The sequence below is a fragment of the Trachinotus anak genome, unplaced genomic scaffold (assembly GCF_046630095.1).
Source record: "Trachinotus anak isolate AG129_WGS33_773 ecotype Australia unplaced genomic scaffold, CSIRO_AGI_Tana_v1 ptg000016l, whole genome shotgun sequence".
Classification (NCBI taxonomy): domain Eukaryota; kingdom Metazoa; phylum Chordata; class Actinopteri; order Carangiformes; family Carangidae; genus Trachinotus; species Trachinotus anak.
Window position 1 is genome coordinate 21,321,248 of NW_027273867.1, and position 23,638 is coordinate 21,344,885.

The 23,638-nt window shown below is 41.0% G+C and overlaps 3 protein-coding genes across 5 annotated transcripts in view; 2 read left to right on the plus strand and 1 right to left on the minus strand.

Moving 5' to 3' along the window:
- Positions 1 to 3,910, plus strand: part of LOC139633901 (cyclic GMP-AMP synthase) — a 12,404-nt gene extending 8,494 nt beyond the window's left edge. The window contains exons 9-10 of one of the 2 annotated variants that reach the window (XR_011693864.1): positions 1,263 to 2,613; positions 2,645 to 3,910. Coding sequence is in view for 1 of the 2 variants with exons in the window: in XM_071499960.1 (XP_071356061.1) it covers positions 1,263 to 1,632 (370 nt within the window). In the remaining variant the exon portion in view is untranslated. Of the gene's footprint in view, positions 1 to 1,262 lie in introns of both variants that reach the window. The other variant, XM_071499960.1, reaches the window with a different exon arrangement.
- The window catches only part of rpl11 (ribosomal protein L11), a 26,525-nt gene extending 18,228 nt beyond the window's left edge, over positions 1 to 8,297 (plus strand). The window contains exons 1-6 of one of the 2 annotated variants that reach the window (XM_071499966.1): positions 4,047 to 4,177; positions 4,791 to 4,941; positions 5,137 to 5,243; positions 6,001 to 6,132; positions 7,221 to 7,331; positions 8,216 to 8,297. In XM_071499966.1, the coding sequence (XP_071356067.1) occupies positions 4,172 to 4,177; positions 4,791 to 4,941; positions 5,137 to 5,243; positions 6,001 to 6,132; positions 7,221 to 7,331; positions 8,216 to 8,245 (537 nt within the window). In that variant the 5' untranslated portion in view covers positions 4,047 to 4,171 and the 3' untranslated portion in view covers positions 8,246 to 8,297. Of the gene's footprint in view, positions 1 to 4,046; positions 4,178 to 4,790; positions 4,942 to 5,136; positions 5,244 to 6,000; positions 6,133 to 7,220; positions 7,332 to 8,215 lie in introns of those variants that run through there. The other variant, XM_071499967.1, reaches the window with a different exon arrangement.
- Positions 8,298 to 8,867: 570 nt separating this feature from the next.
- On the minus strand, positions 8,868 to 23,350 carry klhl43 (kelch-like family member 43). The gene is made up of 7 exons (XM_071499959.1): positions 23,147 to 23,350; positions 16,754 to 17,230; positions 15,722 to 15,870; positions 14,638 to 14,984; positions 13,484 to 13,783; positions 12,384 to 12,559; positions 8,868 to 11,797 (listed from the first exon to the last, which is right to left on the minus strand). Exons 2-7 carry the CDS (start codon positions 17,053 to 17,055, stop codon positions 10,999 to 11,001), a joined length of 2,073 nt encoding a protein of 690 aa, XP_071356060.1. The 5' UTR covers positions 17,056 to 17,230; positions 23,147 to 23,350; the 3' UTR covers positions 8,868 to 10,998.
- Positions 23,351 to 23,638: the final 288 nt, after the last annotated feature.

Genomic DNA, 23,638 nt, shown 5'->3' on the forward strand with positions numbered 1-23,638 from the left:
CCAGGAGACAATTTCCCTCTACCTTATTTCCTCTCCGGCTTCACCTATAGTTTTAGGTCTCCCCTGGCTCGAGCTCCACAACCCACATATTGACTGGTCTACGTTGTCCATCTCCAACTGGAGTTTGTTTTGTCACTCCCACTGTTTGCACTCAGCCATCCCCAACACCATTTCCAGTCCTCTGGTTCCCCCCAAACCTGTGGATCTCGCTTCGGTCCCTCGCGAATATCATGACTTCCAGGAGGTTTTTAACAAGGACCGTGCCTTGTCCCTGCCGCCTCACAGACCTTATGACTGTTGTATTGACCTGCTCCCTGGTGCCCCCTATCCTACCCGCAAACTCTATAACCTCTCCAGGCCAGATTATTCTGTTAGGTTCCCTATAAGGTTAGGACCCCGGAGCAGAGACGCACAGAGACAGGAGAGTGGAAACTGAAGACTTCTTTAATAATACGAGCCAAAAACGGTCCAAAACAAAGCAGACAAAAGGAGGCAGGAGGCTGGCTGGCAGGAGAATGGCTGAGACACGGAGCGACAGGGAACCTGGAGACTGGTGAGCCGGGGAACAGCATGCAGGGAGAGAGCATGGAATAATCTGGCAGAGAGTGGGTGATGAACCGGGTGTTTTAAACTGGCTTAATGACTAATGGGCTGCAGGTGGGTCAGGCTGCCAGTGCTGCACCACGCCCCTGCCACACACAAGCTCTGCAGGGAAAAACAGAAAAGGGAGGGGGAACAGAAAGAGAACAAAAAGTGCAACAAACAAAACATACAATTCAAAAACCGTAACAGTAGCAGTAGTAGGGGTTGAAACAATTAGTTGATTATCTGATTAGTCAATCAACAGACAATTAATTGACAATCATTTTCATCAACAATTCAATCAAGTACTTATTTAGGTCAATAAACTTTTTAATACCAAATGTTCAGGTTCAGTCTCCTCATATGAGGAGATTTATATGTCATTGTGAATAAAGACGTCAAACTGCACTCTGAGAAAATGTGATGTGTATTTTTCACTACTGTCTGACATTTGAAAGACTTAAGACAAATTAAATAAGATTAATCAATAGCACAAATAATCAGTAGTTTCAGCCCTGTTTATCTATTATTGGTAGTTCTGTTGGAGCCATAGCCAATGGAGCTGGTAGCAGAGTTTGGATTGATATTAGTAGTACATGGTTGTAAAAGCTGTAAAAGCATTCCTTCAGATTTTCTATTTTTCTGTCATTTCACTACCGTCGTCCTCCCTCGTCTGTTAGGTTCAGCGACTCCATGTGGACTCCTCAGCAGCTCCCCACCTGCTTCCTTCACCTCCTCGGGTCTCTGGAGGACCACGCACAAAGAGGCTCCCTTCCTCACTTCTTTGTCCCCAAATGCAACCTCTTCTCCCCGAAAGTCTTCCCCCGTAGGGCACTGACCTTCCTTGTCAATGCCCTGGAGGAGCAGAAGAGGCAGAATCTGCCCCTGCTGAAGCCTCCAGCTCCTGTCTCACCGCTGAAACTAGTGGCTTCTTCCTCTGAACAGACGCCTCTGCTGACAGCAGTTCAATCCCAGGACACTGCGTTCATGAATAAGCTAGTCGTAATGTTGTTTGCTGTAGCTCTGGTTTGTGCCCTGTTTCTTAAGTGAGTAAAAATGAAGGTTAAATCAGACAATAAAGTGCATTATCCATGAATTTCACCTGTGAAGAAGATGAGTATTTGTACAACTAAGATGTGACTTGTGCAAAAAGGAACTGCAGCAAATATTTATAATTATCCCGTTCGGGTAGACAGGAATGGTGACTGTCTTATTTTATTGTATTTTATTTAAATTTAATTTATTGGTGACATAAATAATGTAACTATATCAAATATAATATTTTGTGTTTTGTTAAAGACAGTTTTAATCATTTGTAATGTGAAAGGAAAAGGAATCATCCTTATATATGCCTTAAACTCAGAAACATTTTGTCACACATGCTGTTTTGTAATTCATTTATTTCTTGTTTTAGATCAACCACCTGATATCATCTCCAACCACAGCATAAATGTTTTTGATGTTATGCAAAACATGGGTCAAAAGTGACCCGGCTGAGTTTTTATCTTCTATATCTTTGCAATAAATTAATTTCATCATTCAGTATTCAAGGTATTCCTCAATTAACTTGTTTTTGATCATCATACATCCTTATTTTATTTTTTCCTTTCTTACTTTTTGAAAACCCTTTTTGTATCACTACCCTTCTAATGCACAACATGGGTCGAAAACGACCCACATTCATTTTCCAGGTTATTTCATGTATGGCTGAGTGTTTCTATGATATGCTTTTGAAATAAATTAATTTTATCATTTACTTTTCCAAATATGCAGTAAATAGCTTGTTTTTGTTTAGCACAAATCATCATTTTTATTTTTCCTTTCTTAAGTTAGGAACAAGCACAGCTTTTGTAATTAAGTACTACAATAAAATGAAAGGAGGAGTGGACACAATGGATCAAACGGTTAGCAACTACACATGTCAGCGGAGAACACGGAGGTGGCCCATGGTTCTCTGGTACAATATGCTGGATGTTGCCACACTCAATGCCTACACCAACTTCACTGCACAACACCCTGATTATACGGGTGGTGGAGCAATGCACGCCGGCTATTTATCAAGGAGCTGGGCAAAGAGCTCGTCATGCCACATATGAAGAGGCGCATGGAGGGCACACCCAAACTCCAGAAGCATATTATTGAGGCGATGGGAAGGTGTGGGTTAAAAAAACAAAACACAGCCACCACCCAGCTACAAGAGGACATCAGACATGAGGGCCAAAGGAAGAGGAAGAGGAGTGCGATCTGCCCAGTTTCGAAAGACAGAAAAGCCAGCAGCTGGTGTTCCCAGTGCACCAGGCCTGTGTGCAAGGAGCACAAACACTTAGTGATCATTTGTGAGGCATGTAAAAATTGAGATGGCAATTTGTGCTCCAGTGATGTGTTCAGTGGTGTTTTATTTTGTTTGGTCACATTTCAGCAGTTTACAGTTGTTAAACCACAGATAAAGTTCAGTTCAATAGCCATGTTATCTGTTATCAGGAGGTATGTGTATGTGTGACAAAATGACAAACATGTTGCAAATATTAAATAAATAACTGTTTGGCCTCATTCACTGCTAAAGTAATTACTTGAAACAAATTATTATTATAGTATTAAGACATTTAATTTTAAATCACACTTGGATGACCCATGTGTAGTAATATAAAAAGTATTTTTGTTCATGAAGTAGGAAAGAAAAAATGAAATTAATGATCTGTGGTAATTAAAAACAAGATATTTAAAGAATACTTGGAATATTCAATCATAAAATAAATTGATTTCAAAAGATAGAGCAAAGAAAAACTCAGTCAGCATGAAATAACCTGGAAAATGAATGCATCATTTTTGACCCATGTTGTGCATCAAAGGGTTAAATTCTTTATTTGTATTTGTTCAGTTAAATTGTTTTATGTGATTTATGCTTTTGTTTACATTTAATCTGATAATTATTTTCACAATTTATTGTTTGATCTACAAAATGCCTGAAAAAAAAACATGCCTGAAAAATGCCAATCACGATTTCCCATAGCCTTATGTGACATTTTCAAATTTCTGAACAAAAGTCCAACACCAAACACAACACAGTCCAACACAAAAGTCCAAAGATATTCATTATAAAACAGGAAAATAGCAAATCCTCATATTTTGGTAGCTTGAACCGGAGAGAACGTCCTGTGATTTGGTTGAAATGCACAGTGACGTACAGTAAAGTGATTTTTTGATTATGAGAAATGATACTTAATTTTCTGTGTTCTCTGTATGGAGTGACTGTTAACAAAAACTGTTGGAAAGTCAATCAAAGGACCACAATGTGACCCAAAACAACCATAAAAAGAACGAAAATGACTTCAAAGAGATGTAAAACGACTACAAAGATGGGAAAAATAACTATAAATATCACAAATGATAGATAGATAGATAGATAGATAGATAGATAGATAGATAGATAGATAGATAGATTTTGTTGTTGCAATAATATTTTGCTTTTAGTACGTAAAACGGAACTATCGAATTGCCCCGCCATGTTTCCCTCCACACTATTTGCGGTGAACACTGCACTATAAATGTTTGTCGCCGGAAACGTAACGTCCTCTTCTAGTGATCCAACATGGCGGTGAGTAGCGTCTCACATCGTACGATGGCGATCATATATGAAGTTACAGTTGAAATCCACCATCATCGGCCCAGCGCGGTTTATCTGACGGCTGTTTTATGTTAAAATGATTAAATCCCGTTATGAACGATTTAACCAGAGGCTTATTTCGTCAGTAAATGTTATAGATTAGTATTAAAGTTGACAGCCGAGTGATGCTAACATGCTAGCCTCGATACTGAACGTCCGGCTACTTTTAGCTAAACTGTGTCGTTAAAGACGCGATTACAGCCCCGTTTTGACACTTGAGCAGCACAGTGAACACGTCTGTCTTATTTTGATAGAGCTTTGAAGTTTTTTAGGGTGTTAATGTCAGTTTTCCAGACACGTCTGTGGAGTTCAGGTTATGCTAACAGTGGAGGCAACGGGGGTATGTACGGACATGTCCGGCCGGCATGTGCCATGCAGGGGTAGAAGAACCGGGGAATATAGAGAGAATATTAAACTCTGGCTATCAAACACAAGCCAGGGTTTGCTGTTGAGTGTCTGTTAGCCGTGTTTCGGTCTCTGGGGGTCTAGAGGGATCCTTGTCAGTTTCCAGTTCGTGAAGGTGTCGCTGTCTCATGTTCTCCAGGACCAGGGTGAGAAGAAGGAGAACCCCATGCGAGAGCTCCGCATCCGCAAGCTCTGCCTGAACATCTGCGTCGGCGAGAGCGGAGACAGGCTGACCAGAGCTGCTAAAGTGCTGGAGCAGCTCACAGGCCAGACCCCCGTCTTCTCCAAGGGTGAGTGGGGGTGATGTTGTGGGAAAGTTGTGGGAATTGTAATAAGTCTAATCGCAAAGATAAGCTAGAACCTGATAGTTGATAAAGTTGGGCGTAGTATGAATACATGGACTGTAGGAGGGAAAAGTACATTTGCAGGTGTCGTGTCTCAGTGCTGTGTTTTAAAGTTGGCATTGCTCTGTCCTCCACCTGCAGCCCGCTACACTGTGAGATCCTTCGGTATCCGCAGAAATGAAAAGATTGCTGTCCATTGCACCGTCCGTGGAGCCAAAGCAGAGGAGATCCTCGAGAAGGGACTCAAGGTGAGAAAGCCGTGTCTATTCCTGACTCCTTATCACAAGCATAAGGAGAAGTTACCTTCTCAAAAACTGTTAAATTTCAGTAGGTTTAGATGGCTGACAGAACAATTTAGTATTTTAAAAGGAAATAATGGCTAAAAAATCAACACAAATTTGTGTCATAGTATTTTTATCTTGATAACTGTCTTGTGTATTGTGGCTCATTCATCTTCAGTCCTTGTGGTGTCCTGACCTCCTTGCTTATACGTTTCCAGCAGGCCTTTTTATTATTTACACCATTAATAATTGAAAATAACTCAAGTTGCCAATGTTTTACAGAATTTGCATTTCAACCTTAGTTTTAAGAAACTTAACATTTAATTAATGGTCACAAAATGTCAATGTTGAGTTTTACCTTGTTTGTGTTAAACTAATTTAGTCGAATTGAAGTAAAGGACGAAAGATATGATGTTGAGTAAATTAAGTTAATGCAAAAAGTGACACTTGACTTCACATCCAGACTGACATCAACCTGTTCAGACATTTTCAGTGTTGACTGACAACTTTTCTCAGGACACTTAGAAGTGTTGCATTAATTTTGCACAAAGATACACTTGGGAAAAATTAAACAGAAATGTCAGTTTGAGTTTATCAGACTGTTGAACTGGCTTCCTAAAGGTGGAGACTAAAATTCAATCAACTTTCGGTGAAATTTTACCATGATGTTGTGGACATAATAGAAATATTGTTGCTTTAAATTCATTCTCTTCTGCTGCTCCAGGTGCGTGAGTACGAGTTGAGAAAGAACAACTTCTCAGATACCGGAAACTTCGGCTTCGGCATCCAGGAGCACATCGATCTGGGCATCAAGTACGACCCCAGCATCGGCATCTACGGACTGGACTTCTACGTGGTAAGTGACGCACAAAGATCCAGAGAGGTGGTTGGAGGTGTTGTGGTGGGGTTTGGGACTTTTGGGTGTTTTTTTTAAGTTCACAGTAGCTACTGAATTTGTGCATGTCATGTGAAAGACTCTTAACTTTAAGATGAGCGGATGGGTAACTGCTGAAAGTAAAGCAACATAATCTGTGCCACATATGTGATAATTGAAGTGGCTTAAACTAATTGATAAAAGGATTTTGTGGTTTTAAGAAGCTGACTATATCTCAAGATTGAAGAGTGTCTGTTATTGTCCTGAATTATAATAAGGCTTCAAGGTTTTATGTTACAGACCTGATGTTGCAGCTGAGTTAATAGTTGTTTGTAGATTTTTTTTTTTAACTGCGATGTTGTTCATTTATGAAAACTGGATCTGCATAAAATTTGAGCGCTCTTAGTTGACTTGCCCTCTGTTAGTCATTCTTATTTTTAGCCTTTAGTTTAGGTGGTTTAACAAAAGTACGATACGTGGTGTCACTTGATACTGGTGATCAAATGAATTAGCAGTGGAAAAAATATTTTACTGGTTTTAGTAATTTAGTATTTTACTTTTTCCAAGAGGAGAGCAGTTATATTAATGAACATTTTAGTTTAAAAGCTGAAATGCTGTTTACATTCTGATGTTTGGACAAGTGCGACGTCAGTGTTTTATCAAATCATGTCTGTGGTTAGCTGCTATCATGTGGCTGGGTCTCCAGAATCTCTGTAAGTTACCAGAGCTTCAACCACCAAAATACACCTTAGTTTGTTGTCTTTGTGTCTTACATTTGACAAAAGACGCCAAAATTCCCAGAATCATTAATATGAAGTATAGTGATGAATTTTCTTTTGATCACGTAATCATTAATCAACTATATGTCTATTTTAACTGCCTTAAATTCAGCTTAAATTCCTGAATGTTCCAACATTAAAATCAACCGGTACTGAGGTCAAGAGTTCAGAGCCTCAGTCTCAGCCAACGTGAAAAATACTGATTGATGCTTCTGAAGTCTTTGTGTTTAATTGAGAAACTCTTTGTCCAGTCAAAGCTTTTCTGAGCAGCACTGTCCCTTCTGTGTTCAGGTTCTGGGCAGACCCGGCTTCAGCATCGCCGACAAGAAGCGGAAAAGAGGCCGTATCGGTTTCAGGCACCGCATCCGCAAAGAGGAGGCCATGCGCTGGTTCCAGCAGAAAGTGAGTACATGCAGCGTTTTCAAACATCCCGAGAGAAATTTCAAAGTGAGAGTTTTAAAGAGGGAAACGTTAGACTGATTCCAGATGTGTAAGATAAATGTAGGCACTTAACTTTAAGCCATTAGCCAACCAAACAAACCACTGATGGAAATGATGCATCCATCGAGACGGATGTCATTAAAGGGGCTGAGAAATTCTCTGGAAGAAATGGAGTCATTTGTATCACATTTGATACAGGAAGTGGTCTTTATTTATTAAATTCAAGAATGCTGCTTCTGTGTCCTGGCATGACTTACCGAGATACTCATTTAGCTCATTTAGATAAAGTTATTGTAAGTTTAAATTTTGTATTTTTACTGATATTTTACTTTGGATGTTTTCTGGACTGAATCGGCACAGAATTAGTTAAATAATCTGTAGTTTAGTTTGTAAATCAGGTATTACAGGTTAATTTTTCTATATAACCTTAAGTCATTGTTCTATGTTTGTTCTTTAATTTAAGGCAATTATGGATATTTACAATTGTGTACAGAAATTAGAGAAGAGGAACAGTGAAGACATAAGCATAACAGGCATCAACATAAGCATAACAGTTACAACACATCTGAAGATGAATAAATCACTATATGCAAATACAATAAGTAGAGAGTAAAGAATAAGAAGAAAAAATTGGAATAAATTGAAATTAGTTTATGAAAACACAGTCTTGGTGTGGGTACAGGCTGCCTGATAGGAGTTGGGGTCAAGATAATGTAATTTATAATTTTAAGTTCATCAACTCGGTTTGTGATTTTCTGCCATGTTGGATTTTAATCTTTTTCAAACTACTATAAAACACAACCATAACGTTTAACGTCAATTTTTCCCTGTTTTCTTCTTCCCAGTACGATGGTATCATCCTCCCCGGCAAGTAAAGGACCACCTTTTGCTCTTGTTTGTAACAAAGTAATAAAATGGAAAAAATGACCCATGTCTCCTGTTGTCACTCAACATTACTCTACTTACTTTGGATTTTGTTTTTTGTTAGTCTGTCTCGATGCCTCAAGTTTAGGGTCAAAACACTGAATCCTTCACTTCCTGTAATACAATAATAACTTCTTTAGCACTTTTAAAAACAAATGTACAACATGTTTTACAGGACTACAACATTCACAACTAGAAATTCAGCAGTAAAATAGACATGTAAAATGAAAGAAAACAAAATTAAGTAAAATAGCCAAACATAAAACTGTCCTTACACTCATGTCATTCACTGTTACAATAGCAGTTTGTGAAACTTGAAAGTGGAGTTGAGATTTTTCTTCATCAGGGTTATTTTTTCAGATTTATGCTCCTTTTAAGAAACGTGCTTCAACTATAATTTGTTGTGGAAACACCTCATTGTTTCAAATGTTTCTTGAAAAGGTTCAAACACTTAGTGGCTGTCATTTTCTAAATGTTGGTTTCATTTGCTTCTTGCACGATGGGTTTAAACCACATGGAGGCAGTGTAGAGCCAGCGATGTGTTCAAGTGTTTCTGCAGGTCACAGATACCAGAAGGTTTGTACCTTTTTATTGTGGTCAGACGACATCCAACAGAGTCAGTATTAAAATAAATCAAAAGACGAGAGTCGGCTTGTTTTGATTAGATTGGCTTTATTCAGTGAAACCACCAGCACAGAGCTCATCCAGTGCCAAGAAGGAGACCAATACAGAGGGGTTCAGCCGATCAACTGAGCCAGATTAGCCTCATTGTGTCTCATGATTAACAGAAACATTCACCGTTAACTCTCAGTGTGCTCCACAGCTCTCAGCAGCTTGTGCTTCCGCCTGCTGGAGTCTCACTGGTTCATCAGTTGTTAGTTTTGTCTTAGTTTCAGTAAAAATCAGACGTCTTGAGGATGGCAAATGTTTTAAACGCAAACACAGGTAAGCTTCAAACATATTTATGTCTTTTTTTTATCTTAATTGGCTGCTTCTTTTTTTCATAGATTTTTTTTATACATTTTTCAGATTATTATGTTTTTTAAGCCATAAGATTTTTTTTTTTTTTAATCTCACCTGTGTTGATTTCACACTGCCCTCCTCTTTGCGTTCTCCTCTCAGTCCATCCAGTCCATTGCACTTATAAAATTTTTACTACGAACTACATCTATATATTTTTTTTGAAGTATTCTTGTCACATTCAGGCTACACTACTTCTGACGAATATCAACTAAATAAATAAAGCAATAAACGCAGGTTTGTTTATTGCTGCTGTTCTCATGAGAGGTATGTCATGTTTGCTGGTGAGAATCTTTTATTATTGCGTTTTTTTGTCAGAAATGGCTCATTTCCTGTAGCACCCACACACTCCTGTCATTCACTCTTCACTGTCACACACACACTCACACTCACACACTTAGATACATCTTTGTACACAAACTGCCAGTGGATTCACAGTCGTCTTGATGTTTGTTCAACCCAAACCCAGAACACAGACAGCCCCTGCTCCTATCTTTCCACCCTTCATCGTCCTCCATCCCTCTCCTCTCTACCTCCGCCTGCTCCACTATCTGTTTCATCCCTCATCCACCTGTTCCTCCTCTGTTTTCCATCACTGTAAAACCTCCTGAGACCACTTCGGATCATGCAAGCTCTCTTTTTTTGACTTGCAGCACAGGTGCATTGGTATTTCATGGGTCTGTAGCTGGTTGCATCTTAAATTAGCCTCTGATTTTAGTCACAACAACGCAGGACAGATGTCAAGCAAAAATGTTTTTTCATAAAATCACATTAAGGATCAGTGTCTTAACCAAAACCATGTAATTTTTTGAAATGAGAAATCACACATTCTTCCTTTTACAAATTAAAAGTTGAATTCATAGGCAATAATTTGCTGTTGTGGCCTCACTTGTATGTCCAGTAGTTTATGGTGACTAAAGTTAGCAACATATATGATATTATATTAACAGTAAATGATATTACTGGGTCAGTCCCTGACACCTCTATACTTGTGCTACTGCTACACTACAATTTACCATTTACCTGTGAGTGCCACTCTTTGTTAAAAGTTACACCGACTTGCTTTAAACTGTCCATTATCATTGTTATCAGTATTGTTTGGCCCCTAAAGTGTAAACTTGCTTCGTTTTATTTTATTTTCCCATTAATATTCTTATTTATTCATTTTATTATTATTATTCAAACCTTGCTGCAGTTTAATTTTGCTCTTTGTCTTGGATCTTTAGGCTATTAATGATTTATAGGAATGCAGAAATGTCAATGGAGTTTGTTTTTTTTTTTGTGTTAAAATGCTAAATAAGTGAAGTTTTTCAACTTAGCAGTGAACAGAAAAAAAAAGAGGAGACATGATCCAGATTAGAGCGGAAACAATTAGTCGAATAATTGATCCACAGAAAAATTTCATTAATCTTTTCAGACATTTTTCAGGGAAAAATGGTGAAAAATACTAAATATGCTGCTTTTCTCTGTCATATTAAACTGAACATCTCTTGGTTACTTTGGGTGTTTTTACACTGTTTTTTTTTTTACATTTTATAGACTAAATAATGAAACGACTAATTGAAAAATGAATCCACAGATTAAATGATAATGGGAATAATGATTAGTTCCAGCCCTAATCCAGATGTTCTCCTGAGGTTAAGCCGTCCCTCCTCTCCTCTAGCCTCTCCCTTGCTTCGTGTCTCTACGCTGTGATGATCTGCGATGGGGCCACGCTGCTCTCTCTGCTCCGGTTCTTCCCAGGCTGCTGCTGCTCTTCGTGGGCCGGGGTGTTGCGGTGCTGCTGCCGGCGTGGTGCGTGGCGGGGCGGCAGGGTCAGGGTGCAGCAGGACACTCCCACTGTGGGCTCGGGCAGATCCTCGGCCATGGACCAGCTGTCAGTAGCTGGGTCATACTTCTGGACGGCCGCCTTGTAGCGCTTCTCCGCCTCGTTCCAGCCTCCCAGCAGGTACAGCTTCTCAGCCAGCGAGGACAGGCCGGCGGTGCTGACCCCGAGCAGGAGAGGGGCGGCCCGGCTCCACGCTCCACTCTCCGGAGAGAAGACCTCCACAGAGAGCACATCCACCCTCTCTCCACCAGGTCCCAGCTGGCTTCCTCCAACCACATACACCTTCCCTCCGAGGGTGGCGGAGCAGTGCCAGCCACGGGGGGTCTCCATGGAGGCCTTCTCGGTCCAGGTATCGGTCTCCACTTTGTAGCACGCCACAGAGCGGGAGTAGGCGCAGTTGATGTAGCCCCCGGTCACCAGGATGTCTCCAGAGGGCAGGGTGGCGCTGGAGTGGCAGCAGCGGGGAACCTCCATGGGCGCACGCATCTGCCAGGTGTTGGTGGAGGGCAGGTAGCTCTCAGTGGTGGCCAGCAGACCCTCAACGTTACGGCCGCCGATGGCGAACAGCCGGCCGCCGCTGGCAGCCAGGGAGAAGTGGGTGCGGCGCTGACGCATGCTGGCCAGGTGGAGCCAGGTGTTGAAGCGAGGGTCGTATCTGATGGGGGGAGAATCATGTTGAGAGGAGTTTGAGGACAATACAAGTAACTGTCCTGGGACACCAGATGCCCAGGGGCTGTTTTTTGATAATTAGATGAAGTGTTTCATTTCTACACCGCTTTTTAATGAAGTGTCCTTTACAGCGGGTTTATTAGCTGTGACCAATTGATGATTAACAAATTATTTATTCATATTTTATTTTGGGTTGGGTGCTTCTCTCCAGGTTTTTGCTGCATCAGGAACACATCTGTTTGACCTTCTAACCTCAAATCTCTAGACCTCTTAGACCACAATTCATTTTTCATTGTCATTGGCTGTTCAGACACAAGCACTTCATCTGAGGCAAACTCAGACTTCAGTCATCAAGTTTGTAGTTGTAGTCTTAGATATTGAAAACTTGTTAATAACTGGATTTTGGTCTGCAACTCGTGACTTGGTGAGGGGGTTTTCCTGGTGGATTTAAGAGCTAGATGAAAAGGCAAAGCAAGCTGAGGTTGGGGAGAACCAACGACATCGACAGTCGTCCTTATTAATGATCCATAAACCTTACATGTTTCATGTATGTGCTGGTCCGTCAGTCTCACCTGCTGAGGGTGCTGACGGCGTGTTTGGCCTGGTTGCGGGCGTCATTCTGGTCTTCTCCTCCGGCCACGTACAGGAAGCCGTCCATCACAGCCACGCACTGGTTGAAGCTCTTCGCCGGCAGCTGGCTGAGGTGACGCCAGGCCGCTCCTCCCTCACGGGGGTCCCTCCACAGCACCTGGACACCGGGGTCAAAGGTCAGTGAGGGACTTTCTTAAATAAATACATGTAGCTAACAAGAACACACAAGCACCCAAGGATATAACTTTCACTGGGGGTGGGGGCAACATGTCCCTGTTGTCCACCTGCTTTTATAATATCAGTTTTATTTACTCACTAAAATCTCTCCAAACAGCCCTATACTGTTCAGCCCCCAAACTCCAGAGGGCAGAAGAGATTTTTCATGTGTTCATCTAAGTCGCTTTCACTTTTTACTGCGGCTCTCAGCAGGTGGGAAAATCTGCAGACTACTCCGCACATTTTTCAGGTAGGAAAAAAATATTTTACTTTTTATTTACCAAGGGCTGCAAGTGTCTAAACATAACCATATAAAACATTTAATAATGCTACACAAGTTATAATAAATTAATAATTTAATAATTCTGCACAAGTAGATATTATACTGCAGGAATGGATAGTTTAGTAGAAGACAAATGTATTGGCTGTGAACATTTTACTGATATGTTTGTGACTTGCCATTGAGATTAACAACTTATCCTCATTATATTTAAAGAAAACATTTATACGTTTATAAATGTAATTTCTAGGAGACAGGGTTGGGATAAGGGAATAAAAGACAGTTTTTGATAATAATGTGAAATACAATATTGATCATAAAGTATGTCTATGTTAATGAAAACTAAATGTGATTTCAAATGCTATTTCATGTGTATTAATAATACCACAGTTGACATAGTATTTCTGTTTCTTTTATTTATTTGAGAACCCCAATAACCACTTTCATAATAATGTGTTCTTTGCTAAATCTCTTCATTTATATTTTAACATATTGTCAGTTTTTTTTCTTAGTTTATGAACCTCTGGCTTAATGTGTCCCCACCCAAACTTCTGAAACCAAGTGAACAGTCTTGCAGGCACCAACCTCACGGCTGAGAGCCCTCTCGGTGAGCGATGGACGGCCTCCAACGGTGAGCAGAGTTTGCTGACCGGCGCGGACCTGCGTGCGTCGGGACTGCAGGGTGTTCTGCTGGTAGGGCAGCAGGTGGTAGTTCATGGCGTCCACTAGCAGGCGGTGACACTGAGGGTCCAGCATCATGCGGGGCACAGGCTGGATCTGACTCACCAGCTCGCTGGCCGGGATCGTCTCAAACCGAACATGACTCAGGAGCTCTGCAGCGTGAACCTGACGAGAGGCGTCGAAGTCCAGCCACTTCATGACCAGCTGGAGAGAGACGTTTCAAAAACCAAATTTACAAAACAGGGTTTCACTGTCCATACCAACTGTCTAAAGGGCATCAAACAAGTTAAAAATACATTGGAAAAGTTTCATCAACTGATTGATGGTAAAGACAACTGACTGGACTCAAAGTTAAATGAAAAGTATAAATCCTTACATTCCTTTTAATTATTCAACAAAGAGTATAATTTATTTATGTGTTCAGCTATTTAAGAATAAGCAGAGACACCAGTCCACACACAATTCAAGGTTATAGGGTTGTTGAGTTCATTCAACAATGCTCCACTTGACCAAATGCAACAGCGTTACTTTAAATCAGGCTCTGACAGACTCACATTTGGTCTAGTTTATAAATACAACTATCACTTCTTCTCCCCCTTCAACTGCCTGTCTATTTAGGTCCATCATGGAGTTGTATATTAATAAACAAACTCATACAGTGTGCATACAGTGTGAGTTATACTTGGTGGTTTCTGCTCACTGCCGACCTGTAGGTGACTGGCTTCGATTCACGGCTCTGTGTTAGGTTCTAAACAGCTGGTCAGGGGTCTGTTTTTAGGCCTGGATGAAAATAGGAAGGCCCAGAGGGTTGAGGAAGAAGATCCTGGCATTTCTCCTCTGTTTGGATGTGAGAGGTGAAGACTATGTTCCCATTGATTCAGGTCAAGAAGCTTTAGAGTTTAATTTTGATGATAACTGACTTCCTGTTATGACACATTTAACTGCAGCTATGATTTATTCTGTTAGAAGTGTAAGAAGTAATTCAAAATTTTTTCAACCTAATTTTCCTGTTACATATTTCAACCTTGGACCTTTAAAGACAGAGTTCGAACTCTGACCTGGAAGGCTGTGACCTCTGAGGGCAACATCAGCATGTCGTCCTGCAGGAAGGCAGAGATCTGCTCCAGGGTCAGCTGGTAGAACAGTGGCGTCTCTGCAAACTGCACAAAGTTCTCCAGGACGAAGCGGCGGGCAGCGTCACACACAGGCGGCAGGCCGTAGGCAGCAGCAATGTTCCAGATGTAGACGCAGGTCTGGACGTTCAGCTCAGCCAGCAGGAAGTCCACGCACATCTTGAGGAGCTGGGGGATCTGCAGGGTGGCGGCGGCAGAGACGGTGCAGCCGATGGTGTAGAGCGACATGTGGACGCGACCCAGATAGGCGAAGGTGATGACATTGGCCAGGCCTACAGGCAGAGGGACCAAGAACATTTGACACAACTGCAGTCAAACATTCATCTCTCACATATTAATTATTTCAGGCAGATGAAACAAAGCTACTGTGGCCAAAGGAAATTAATAACTTCTTGGAATCAGATTTTTCCTTTAAATCCCCTTGTAAGTTTTTCTATTGCTACATAGCCAATGTAGCATTAATATCTGTTTACGAAGTCTTGCAAGGGCTTCAGCCATCGATGTATTTGCAATACAAGAGGTTGCAATACGATCTCTGTGCAGCACTACTTCTTCAGGGCAGACTGGATACTGCTGTGACTCGGTATTGGAAAGTGATGAGACGGGCCGACTAACCTGGGGCTAGCTGATTAGCATGCTAACAGTAGAAGGAAAGAAGTGAGAAGTGAGAAATAGAAACAAAACAAGAGGGTTGCTTCAACCAATGGAGACACCTCTTAGTGAGTGATGGGATGAAGTTTGACGCTGAACTCGCACTGTTTCTTCTAGATTGCTAAGTAAACGGCTGTTGATGCTAATGTTTGCTACAGAGCAATAGCAAAAACTTACAAATTGGTCCTTTAGATCTAGAAAAGCATTTGATATGCCCAAAGTGCCATTGATGCTTTATGATTTATGGGTGAATTGACTGATTGATGCAAGAGCTAAATGGAAGGCAGGTGAGTTGGACAATATGAATCTTTAAATTACGCAGTGTTGACAGAGTGTAAACTGATCTTGGTTGGCCTACCCAGAGGTGAGAGGGAGGGAAGCTCCAAGCGCTTCATGCCTGGATCTTTGGCCAGAATCTCTCTGAAATACTGACTGACTGAAGAGATGACCAGCTTGTGGACGTCAAAGGCCTTCGTCTTACAGGCCAACTCCAGGTCAGTCAGGAACCTGAGGAAGGGGGGGACAAATTTACCTTGTTAAAAAAAAACTATATATATATATATATATATATATATATATATATATATATATATATATATATATATATATATACACAAATTCTATATATATATATATATATATATATATATATATATATAGAATTTGTCACAATGCGATAGGATGTGAGATATTACAATGTGATACAATACCAAACATCATATAATACTTAATATACATATGATACATTACATTAAACTTGAGTTGAAAGGTGTAATATGATGCTGTACTACTAAAAAATATGATGCAAATAATCCAAAATAATTTGGATTTATGGCTTTATGTTCCATATATTTCCTCCAATGCATTATAATTATGACACAATATGAAAAGGTACAATGTGATACAACATAATTATAATCTGAACTTATACAATACAGTTATAATACGATTGTATTATATTTATTGTAATCTTATCTTAATTCTGATGTCTTTACATGTATCATACAATTACAATATAACAATCACAATCAATTGTATCGTATCATATTGTGTTGTAGTATAAAATTGTATCACAATTGCATCATATCATAATTATATTGTATAATATCATAATTGAACTGTAAAAAAATAATTATTACAATTGTATTGTGTTGAAATTGTATCATAATTGTATCAATAATGATTGAACCTTAATTGTACTCTATTAAAATTACACCATGTTGTAATTTTGCATTGTATTGAAATTGTATCATATGTCATTGTAAAGTATTACTACTGCAATTGTACAGTAACGAAATGTACTGAATTATAGGCCTGTCTTAATTGCATCATTTCATATCTAAATTCATCACTTCCAATACAGTGACGACAGGAATTTATCAGAACTTACTTCTCCTGGCGCATCTTGCTGAGCTCCTCCAGCAGGGCGTTGCCGTGCAGGGGTCGCGTCAGCTCGCTGCCCAGGCCGAGGCCTCTCTCTCCGGGCTTGATGACGGGCGGCGGCAGGGGCAGGTTGAGGCTGTTCAGCTGAGCGATGTCCAGCGCCGCCATCTGCTCGATCTTCTTCACCCCGGTCTCCACCACCACCACCCCGTCACCAAGGCTCTGCACCTTCAGTGGGGCGGTGGCGACCTGAGAGATGGTTTCCACGGCAGGCTTCTTCTGGCGGGGGGCCTTCTTCTTGGGGGCCATCGTTTGAGCGCTAGGGTTGTGGTGTCTAGGTTTTAATGAACTTCAGTAAATGTTTAAGTGGAGTTTACTGAGTCGAGCTCTCGACAGACAGAGACGCCGATTCACTTGCTAAAAATCCAGCTAATCAACAAGAAGAAATGGGATTTCGTTGGTGGTTTAACACAGCACACAGCACCTGGAAAAAGAGGGAAAAGACAAAATGTCTATTGCAAATCAAAAAGACAGTGTCAGGACCTCATTTAAGGCATGTATTAAAATTCAGTTTATATGTGTGTAACTGCACCATTCTGTAAATATAGTTGCACCAAACCAGTTTGTACAGGCTGAGGACCTTTGTTGTTATATTACCCTGTTCCTTTACTCCAGGTTTCAAGTCTAACTGTACTATCTGAACAACAATGTGGCCAAAATTAACCTTACCATAGTTTTTATATGGTTCACTGCAAAAATAAATTACATATATTTTAAATTTGTGCCAAATACTCACTGAACATATCAGATTTTTGGGGTATTTGAATGTGTTTATAAACCCTATGAGTTTACCATAATACAGGACAGCATAAATAAAATAAATGTAACTTGAGGAAATGTATCTCAAAATGATGTAATTGTATACTTTTTACATCATTCATCAATCAGATACAAACACAAACAAACCCACAACTGTCGTCAGATTTAGTTTAAAATGTTGAGAACTTATGTGTTCATGCATTACCCCATGCTTATAGTAACAAACAGAGTAAGAAAATATATTTTAAGGGTCTTTAAATACATTTTTAAATCACTTTTCCTATCTGACAGACTATTAAGCCAAAGAAAAAACTTTTGATCCAATTTTGTCGTCTCTCCTCGTCTCCCACAATGTGTTTTCATATCCCCACTCTTCATAAACAACCGAATCACTGTATTGTGTCGTGGTCACTGAAGGCCACACCAACCCACTGACAGATGCACATTGCACAGTTAATCTCTGACCAACACACAACACAAGCAAACACACCGAGTACCACCACGTTTTCTAAATCCAACTGAGGATCACTGACAAACTCTGTGTCTCTGAGGGCCAGTGGCAGCGTGAATGACAGGTGCGAGTGTCCTTTGCGAGGCACCCAGAAATGAAGCCCAGCTCCGGGTCGGATTTGTGGTTTATAGTGGCCCCCGGCATTCACTGCTGCACTTCACAGGCTGTGTATTTCGCCCACAGAGCAACTGGAGAATCTTATTCATGCTGACAATGAGCCGAGCTCTGCAAACTGCAGCGGAGCAGAGCAGAGGGGGGACTGCAACAGAGTGTGCAGGGATCATATGTGAGTGCTGATATGCAGAGGATGGTCTGAAATAATCAAATGGGAGAAATGGTGTCACCAAACAGATGTAATATATCTAGTCTTTGGGTTTGGTTGTGTTTCTGTTGTTGTACTAGCTGTGGTTGTACTGGCAGGAGACGTGGGTGGGAGGAATCGGACGCATCTGTTCTTGTGCTTGTGTCTCTTTTCACTTTTATCATTTGATTTGAAAAACAATTTAAACAAAGACTAAAGGCCATGAACATCAGGTCCAAACCAAAACTGAAAAATGCTCCAATATAAATAAAAGAAACTGTGGGTTGACCTCAGCCTTTTGGTGATGACTTGCTGCTGCAATGCAAAAGCCAATGAGGATCTAAATAAACAAACAAGATAATACAGAAAATAAGACCTGGACAGAAAACTAAAGAATCCCACACACTGTCCATAACTTGAACAAACTGATAAAGTTTCAAAATATCAAAGATGAGTGTCACTTAATAGATTTTCCATTAATTTCTGACAGGCTTCTGATAGGTCCAATTTAGTGTTTTGCTGCAGGTAATCTCTTAATAAAGTTATTTGAAATAACACTAGCATTGCTAATTATGCTACTGCCAGTGCCACTGCCTCTGAAACCTGAATCTCTTAAACCTGAATGTCAGCTAATCAAGATGCCAGTTTGGTTGTAACTTCAGTTGTAAACTTCCATCCTCATGGAAAAAGTATTCAGCTACAGTGAGCCCTCAGTGACCACAAATGTCTCTCTTCCCGCCCCTCCTCATTCGCTCTGTGTCTGAACTTGGCTCTTTTTAAATAGCACCCACTGGCTCGCTGGCCAACAGGCTCCACACATGGACAGGAGACAGGATCGTACAGGACAGAGCAGCAGCTGCTGTCGGTGTCATATGAAGAGGAGGGGCCCACAGTTACAGGCGGTATAGGCTGTTTGGGATGTTGCAATCCCCTTTAAAACAGTTGAAACAGCAACGTCCAGCAGCCGGGACACTGCATAACCCTGTCACATCAGAAAATCCCGATCATCCAAAGTGCTGCAGCATGAGCTCACTAAGTTTGGATTGGTGGGTTTGTGTCAGGGCTTCTGTGAATGTGACCCTCTCAGAGGAACGATCACTGAGGCATAGAGCCATTAAAAACAAGTGGGAAGGTGATAGATTCAGTGTTAGTGCCAAATGGTGGCAAAGAGTGAGGATAAAAACATATCTGACTGCTCCATAAACAACATGGTGGAGGATAAAAAAAATATACAATGTTTTTTTTACTCGTGAGCAATGTAATGATCTCCATAGACTCTGTCTTATAAAAAAAAACATACATATTTTTCTGCTTTTTCTCAAAAATATAACTGTCGTCCCCACACCTCAGGAAAAAAGTACATTTCCCTCTGAAATGTGGTGGAGTATATAATATAAGTATAAAGTAGCAGGAAACGGAAAGACTCAACTAAAGTACCAGTACCTCAAAAGTTTACTCAAGTACAGAAGTTGAGTTAATGCATCTAGAAACTTTTCACCACTGGAAATAATTTCTTTGAGATGTAAAATCAGAGACTTGGTGACATTTCAAACAAACAAATCAGTTGTTAACCGAGCGATTTGTTGGCATGAAAGCGATCTCTGCTCTGCATGGATCAGCCGTCAAAAATATCTGGGACCAAGGTTAACGCAGGGAGCAGCTGCTCTGTCATCCACAAACTGGGAATCAGACCTCACCCCCCACCCCCCCACCCACCCCCCACCATCACCAGCACCATCATCATCCTCACTGATAAATATACTGTAACCAACAACAGCATCTCCTTTCAAAACGACAGCGGGCTTCAACATCATCATCCCAGAAGTCCTCCTCTCCGAAGTCACCCATCTCACTGTGCCCGCCTCCACCTGTCAGCGGATCGCCAACTTCCAACACCTGGACGGTCAACACTGGCACCCCTCAGGGACGCCTGCTCTCCCCACTCTACACCAACACCTACACCTCAGGAGACCCGTCTGTTAAACTCCTGACCTTAAAATCCGATACACTATGCTGAGTCTGCGCACAGACAGGAAGTGGAACAGCTGGCCCTCTGGTGTGGTCACAACACCCTGGACCTGATCACGCTCGAAATAATTCAGAGGACAGCGGACTTCAGAGGGAAACCTTCCTGCACCAGCTCAGGAAGTTCCACCTGCCTGAGGAGCTGCTCATCCAGTTAATCATCGAGTCAGTTCTCTGCACATCCATCACAGTCAGAACTGCAGAAAAGATCACTGGTGCCGACCATCCAGTCAGGACGCAGGCGTAAAACACCACTACAGACCCCTGGTCAACCCTGGATCCAGCTGCTACCCTGTAACACTAAAACATCCACTTAACAAGCTGACATTACCCATCATTAGTTACATAACCACCTACTGTTTGTATAAAAATGAAATTATTACACTACCCACTCAATATTTATTTCAGCTCTCTTTGCACTCGTCCATACTTTGCACCTTGTTCAATGAGAGCCACTGGGAACCAAAGTCAAATTGGCCAAATACTTGGCCCTTAAAGCTGATTCTGATTATTCTTGTATGAGATACTTGAACTGTAAGATTTTTGAAAATGTAATCAAACTCCAGAAGGCCTCAGATACCCAACAGACACAGCACCTGAACGAGAACAAATGGAGGTTTTGAAGAATCAAAGCGATGATTGTCAGTGCAACATGAAAATCTACGAGCCAATGAGTTCCCAAATTATTCTGAAAAAGATTCTGATTTTAGACAAAAGCCAGATGCTCCTGCAATCCCTCGGCCTAAACTGCAATAATCTATATGTGTAATAGATTACTCTGAAAGCTATTACTGTAAACATGCAGCTGGACAAAAATAGAGCTCAGTTTGAATGACTGCCAGCGTTTTGACCCAGAGGGTTCATCATAACATGTGAGCTGCAGAGAGACATCAGCTTCACCTCCTAGATCTCTCTGGACCCATTTGTGTTTATTTACATCCTAAACCTACTCTGGCTACAACCCGGTCAACTCTTCTTTTGTTTTCAACATTGTTAACATTAAATTTATGTCTAAAGTCAGGTCACAGTGATGAAACCAACAGTGTCTCCTCAGTAATCTGATGGATGTTCCTCAGTTGTTTTTAACAGCGTGACGGGGGCGAACAGAGAATTAACAGAGCTTAATTGCAGATTAATTTGTGGTTGCCAGGTGGTGATGTGTTTGGGGCTTAATTCAGACCAGAAAATCAACTGTTTAAGTGTGTGAGAAAAGAAGAGAGGTGGTAATCTAAGCACCAATGTCAAGCACGCTTGACATTTTATTTTTAGACATCGACCTCAGTGTGCTTGTGAACGAATCTGCCTTGAGCACTTTGGGTTTAAAGCATACATTTCTGCGACACTTTTTTAAAGTAAATAAATAAACATATTCTTCCACTTACAAATGAAAAACTGATGTTGGCCAACTTTGGATATTGGCATGTTTTTGAACTTTAGACAGAGGCAGGTTGACTGTTGTCCCCTGTGTCCATTCTTTATGCTAAGCTAAGCTACTCCCCTCCTGGCTCAGGGTTCATACTTAGACATAAGAGTGATATCACTTCTCTCATCTAACTCTCAGCAAAAAGTGAATACGTTTATTTCTCAAAATACTAAACCACTCCTTTTAAACCAGCCTTTTTAGCCAACTTAGAGCGACAGAAACAGGTTGTGATCATCACCATTTAAATTGTCATGGTGATCCTGTTAGCAAACAATCGCCTTTTAACACACTTACACAGCAACATTAGCATTTGGAGTCATGTCTTTGACCTCGTGATGATTGAATCCAAAATTCACTCTCTTTCAACTCTGCTTTCGGTCTCCATCAACTTCCTAAAGAAACATCTGGCTTGTAAGCTGTTAAATCCCCCACTGTGTTCAGCAGCTGGTCACTCATTGTGACGCTGTGAGATCAGTGAGAGTGAACCCAAACACTAGAATCAGCCACACGATGAGCTGAAAGACGCTGAAACACTTAGAGAACTGCAGAGTTGAGTCATAATTTTCCATGTGTTTGTCATCATGAGCAACCTCTTTAACATACCAGTGTCGATGTGAGCCATCGTTAATATAAGAATATTGATTATTGCTGCTTTAACAAGACTCTGGACCATAGATCCTTAAAACTTACCATTCAGCTGAATCAGCTCCTAAATAAACCTGAATATTTTGAGCTTTACCAAACTGCTGTTGCTGGATTGCAAGGTGTTTCTGTTACTTCGTCCACCACCTGACTCTGTGTATACAGCGTATGCACACATACAAAACACCACCCGGCATCCCTCCCCACCACATCTGTCACTTTGTGGCTGTAGCTGAATTCTTTTACTTATCTCATGAGAGTATTTATAAGTGCTGACCCACAGAATATGTGTGTGTGTGTGTGTGTGTGTGTGTGTGTTTTACAGCTATGGACTGGAAAAAGAAGGACTTACACCCCCTGCAGTGTAGTAATATCCCAGCAACAACTGGTAACTGCTTCACATTGTTTCCATTCAACAGTTAAATAAATAATTACTATAGATTCATAAGATGATACCATGAGATGTGTATTTTTTGAGATGTGGTTTCTGTCTTCTGCAGTGCGTCTGCATTACTGTCAATGTAAAAAAAACAAAAAAAGAGAAACAGATTTAAGGAATTTATAATGGAAATAAAAGTACATGGGGGGATTTTAAGATACAGAAGTGCTTTGGTCCATTAAGTTACAACTCTTCTGACCTCCACAAGCTGTAAATGCTATAAAATTAAATGTATTTTACCTCTTTCTCCTGCCTGATTCCTGCTTTTCTTCCTTTCCTTTGCTTTCTAAGCTTCTTTCTTTGGGCTCTGTTCTATGTTCTTCCTTTTTCTTTGTTGTTGTTCTCTCACAGGTTCCTCTTTGCTTCGTCCCTCCGTCCTCTGTCAGTCTGTCAGAGTGCTGTGTGTGTGTGTGTGTGTGTGTGTGTCTCAGTATCAGAGGGAAATCAAGGTCCCAACCAGAGCTGTGACGTATGATTCAACCCCCCAAACCCTCCAAGCTCCAGCACCGCCTCCCTGACCTCATATCACACCCTCCTCATTCATTTTACACCTCCCACCTTCAGCATACACCTCCATTTCCAAATACAGGCACCCCTTGTAGCCCTCCCCTCCAAAAATATCCCAAAAGACGCCAGCTCTCTTCCCCCCCGACCCCGCCTCATCCCCTACTTGGGGGCCTTGGTGTTTTGGTTTTAATCCTGTAAATCTGCTATCTTTATTTGACCGCTAAC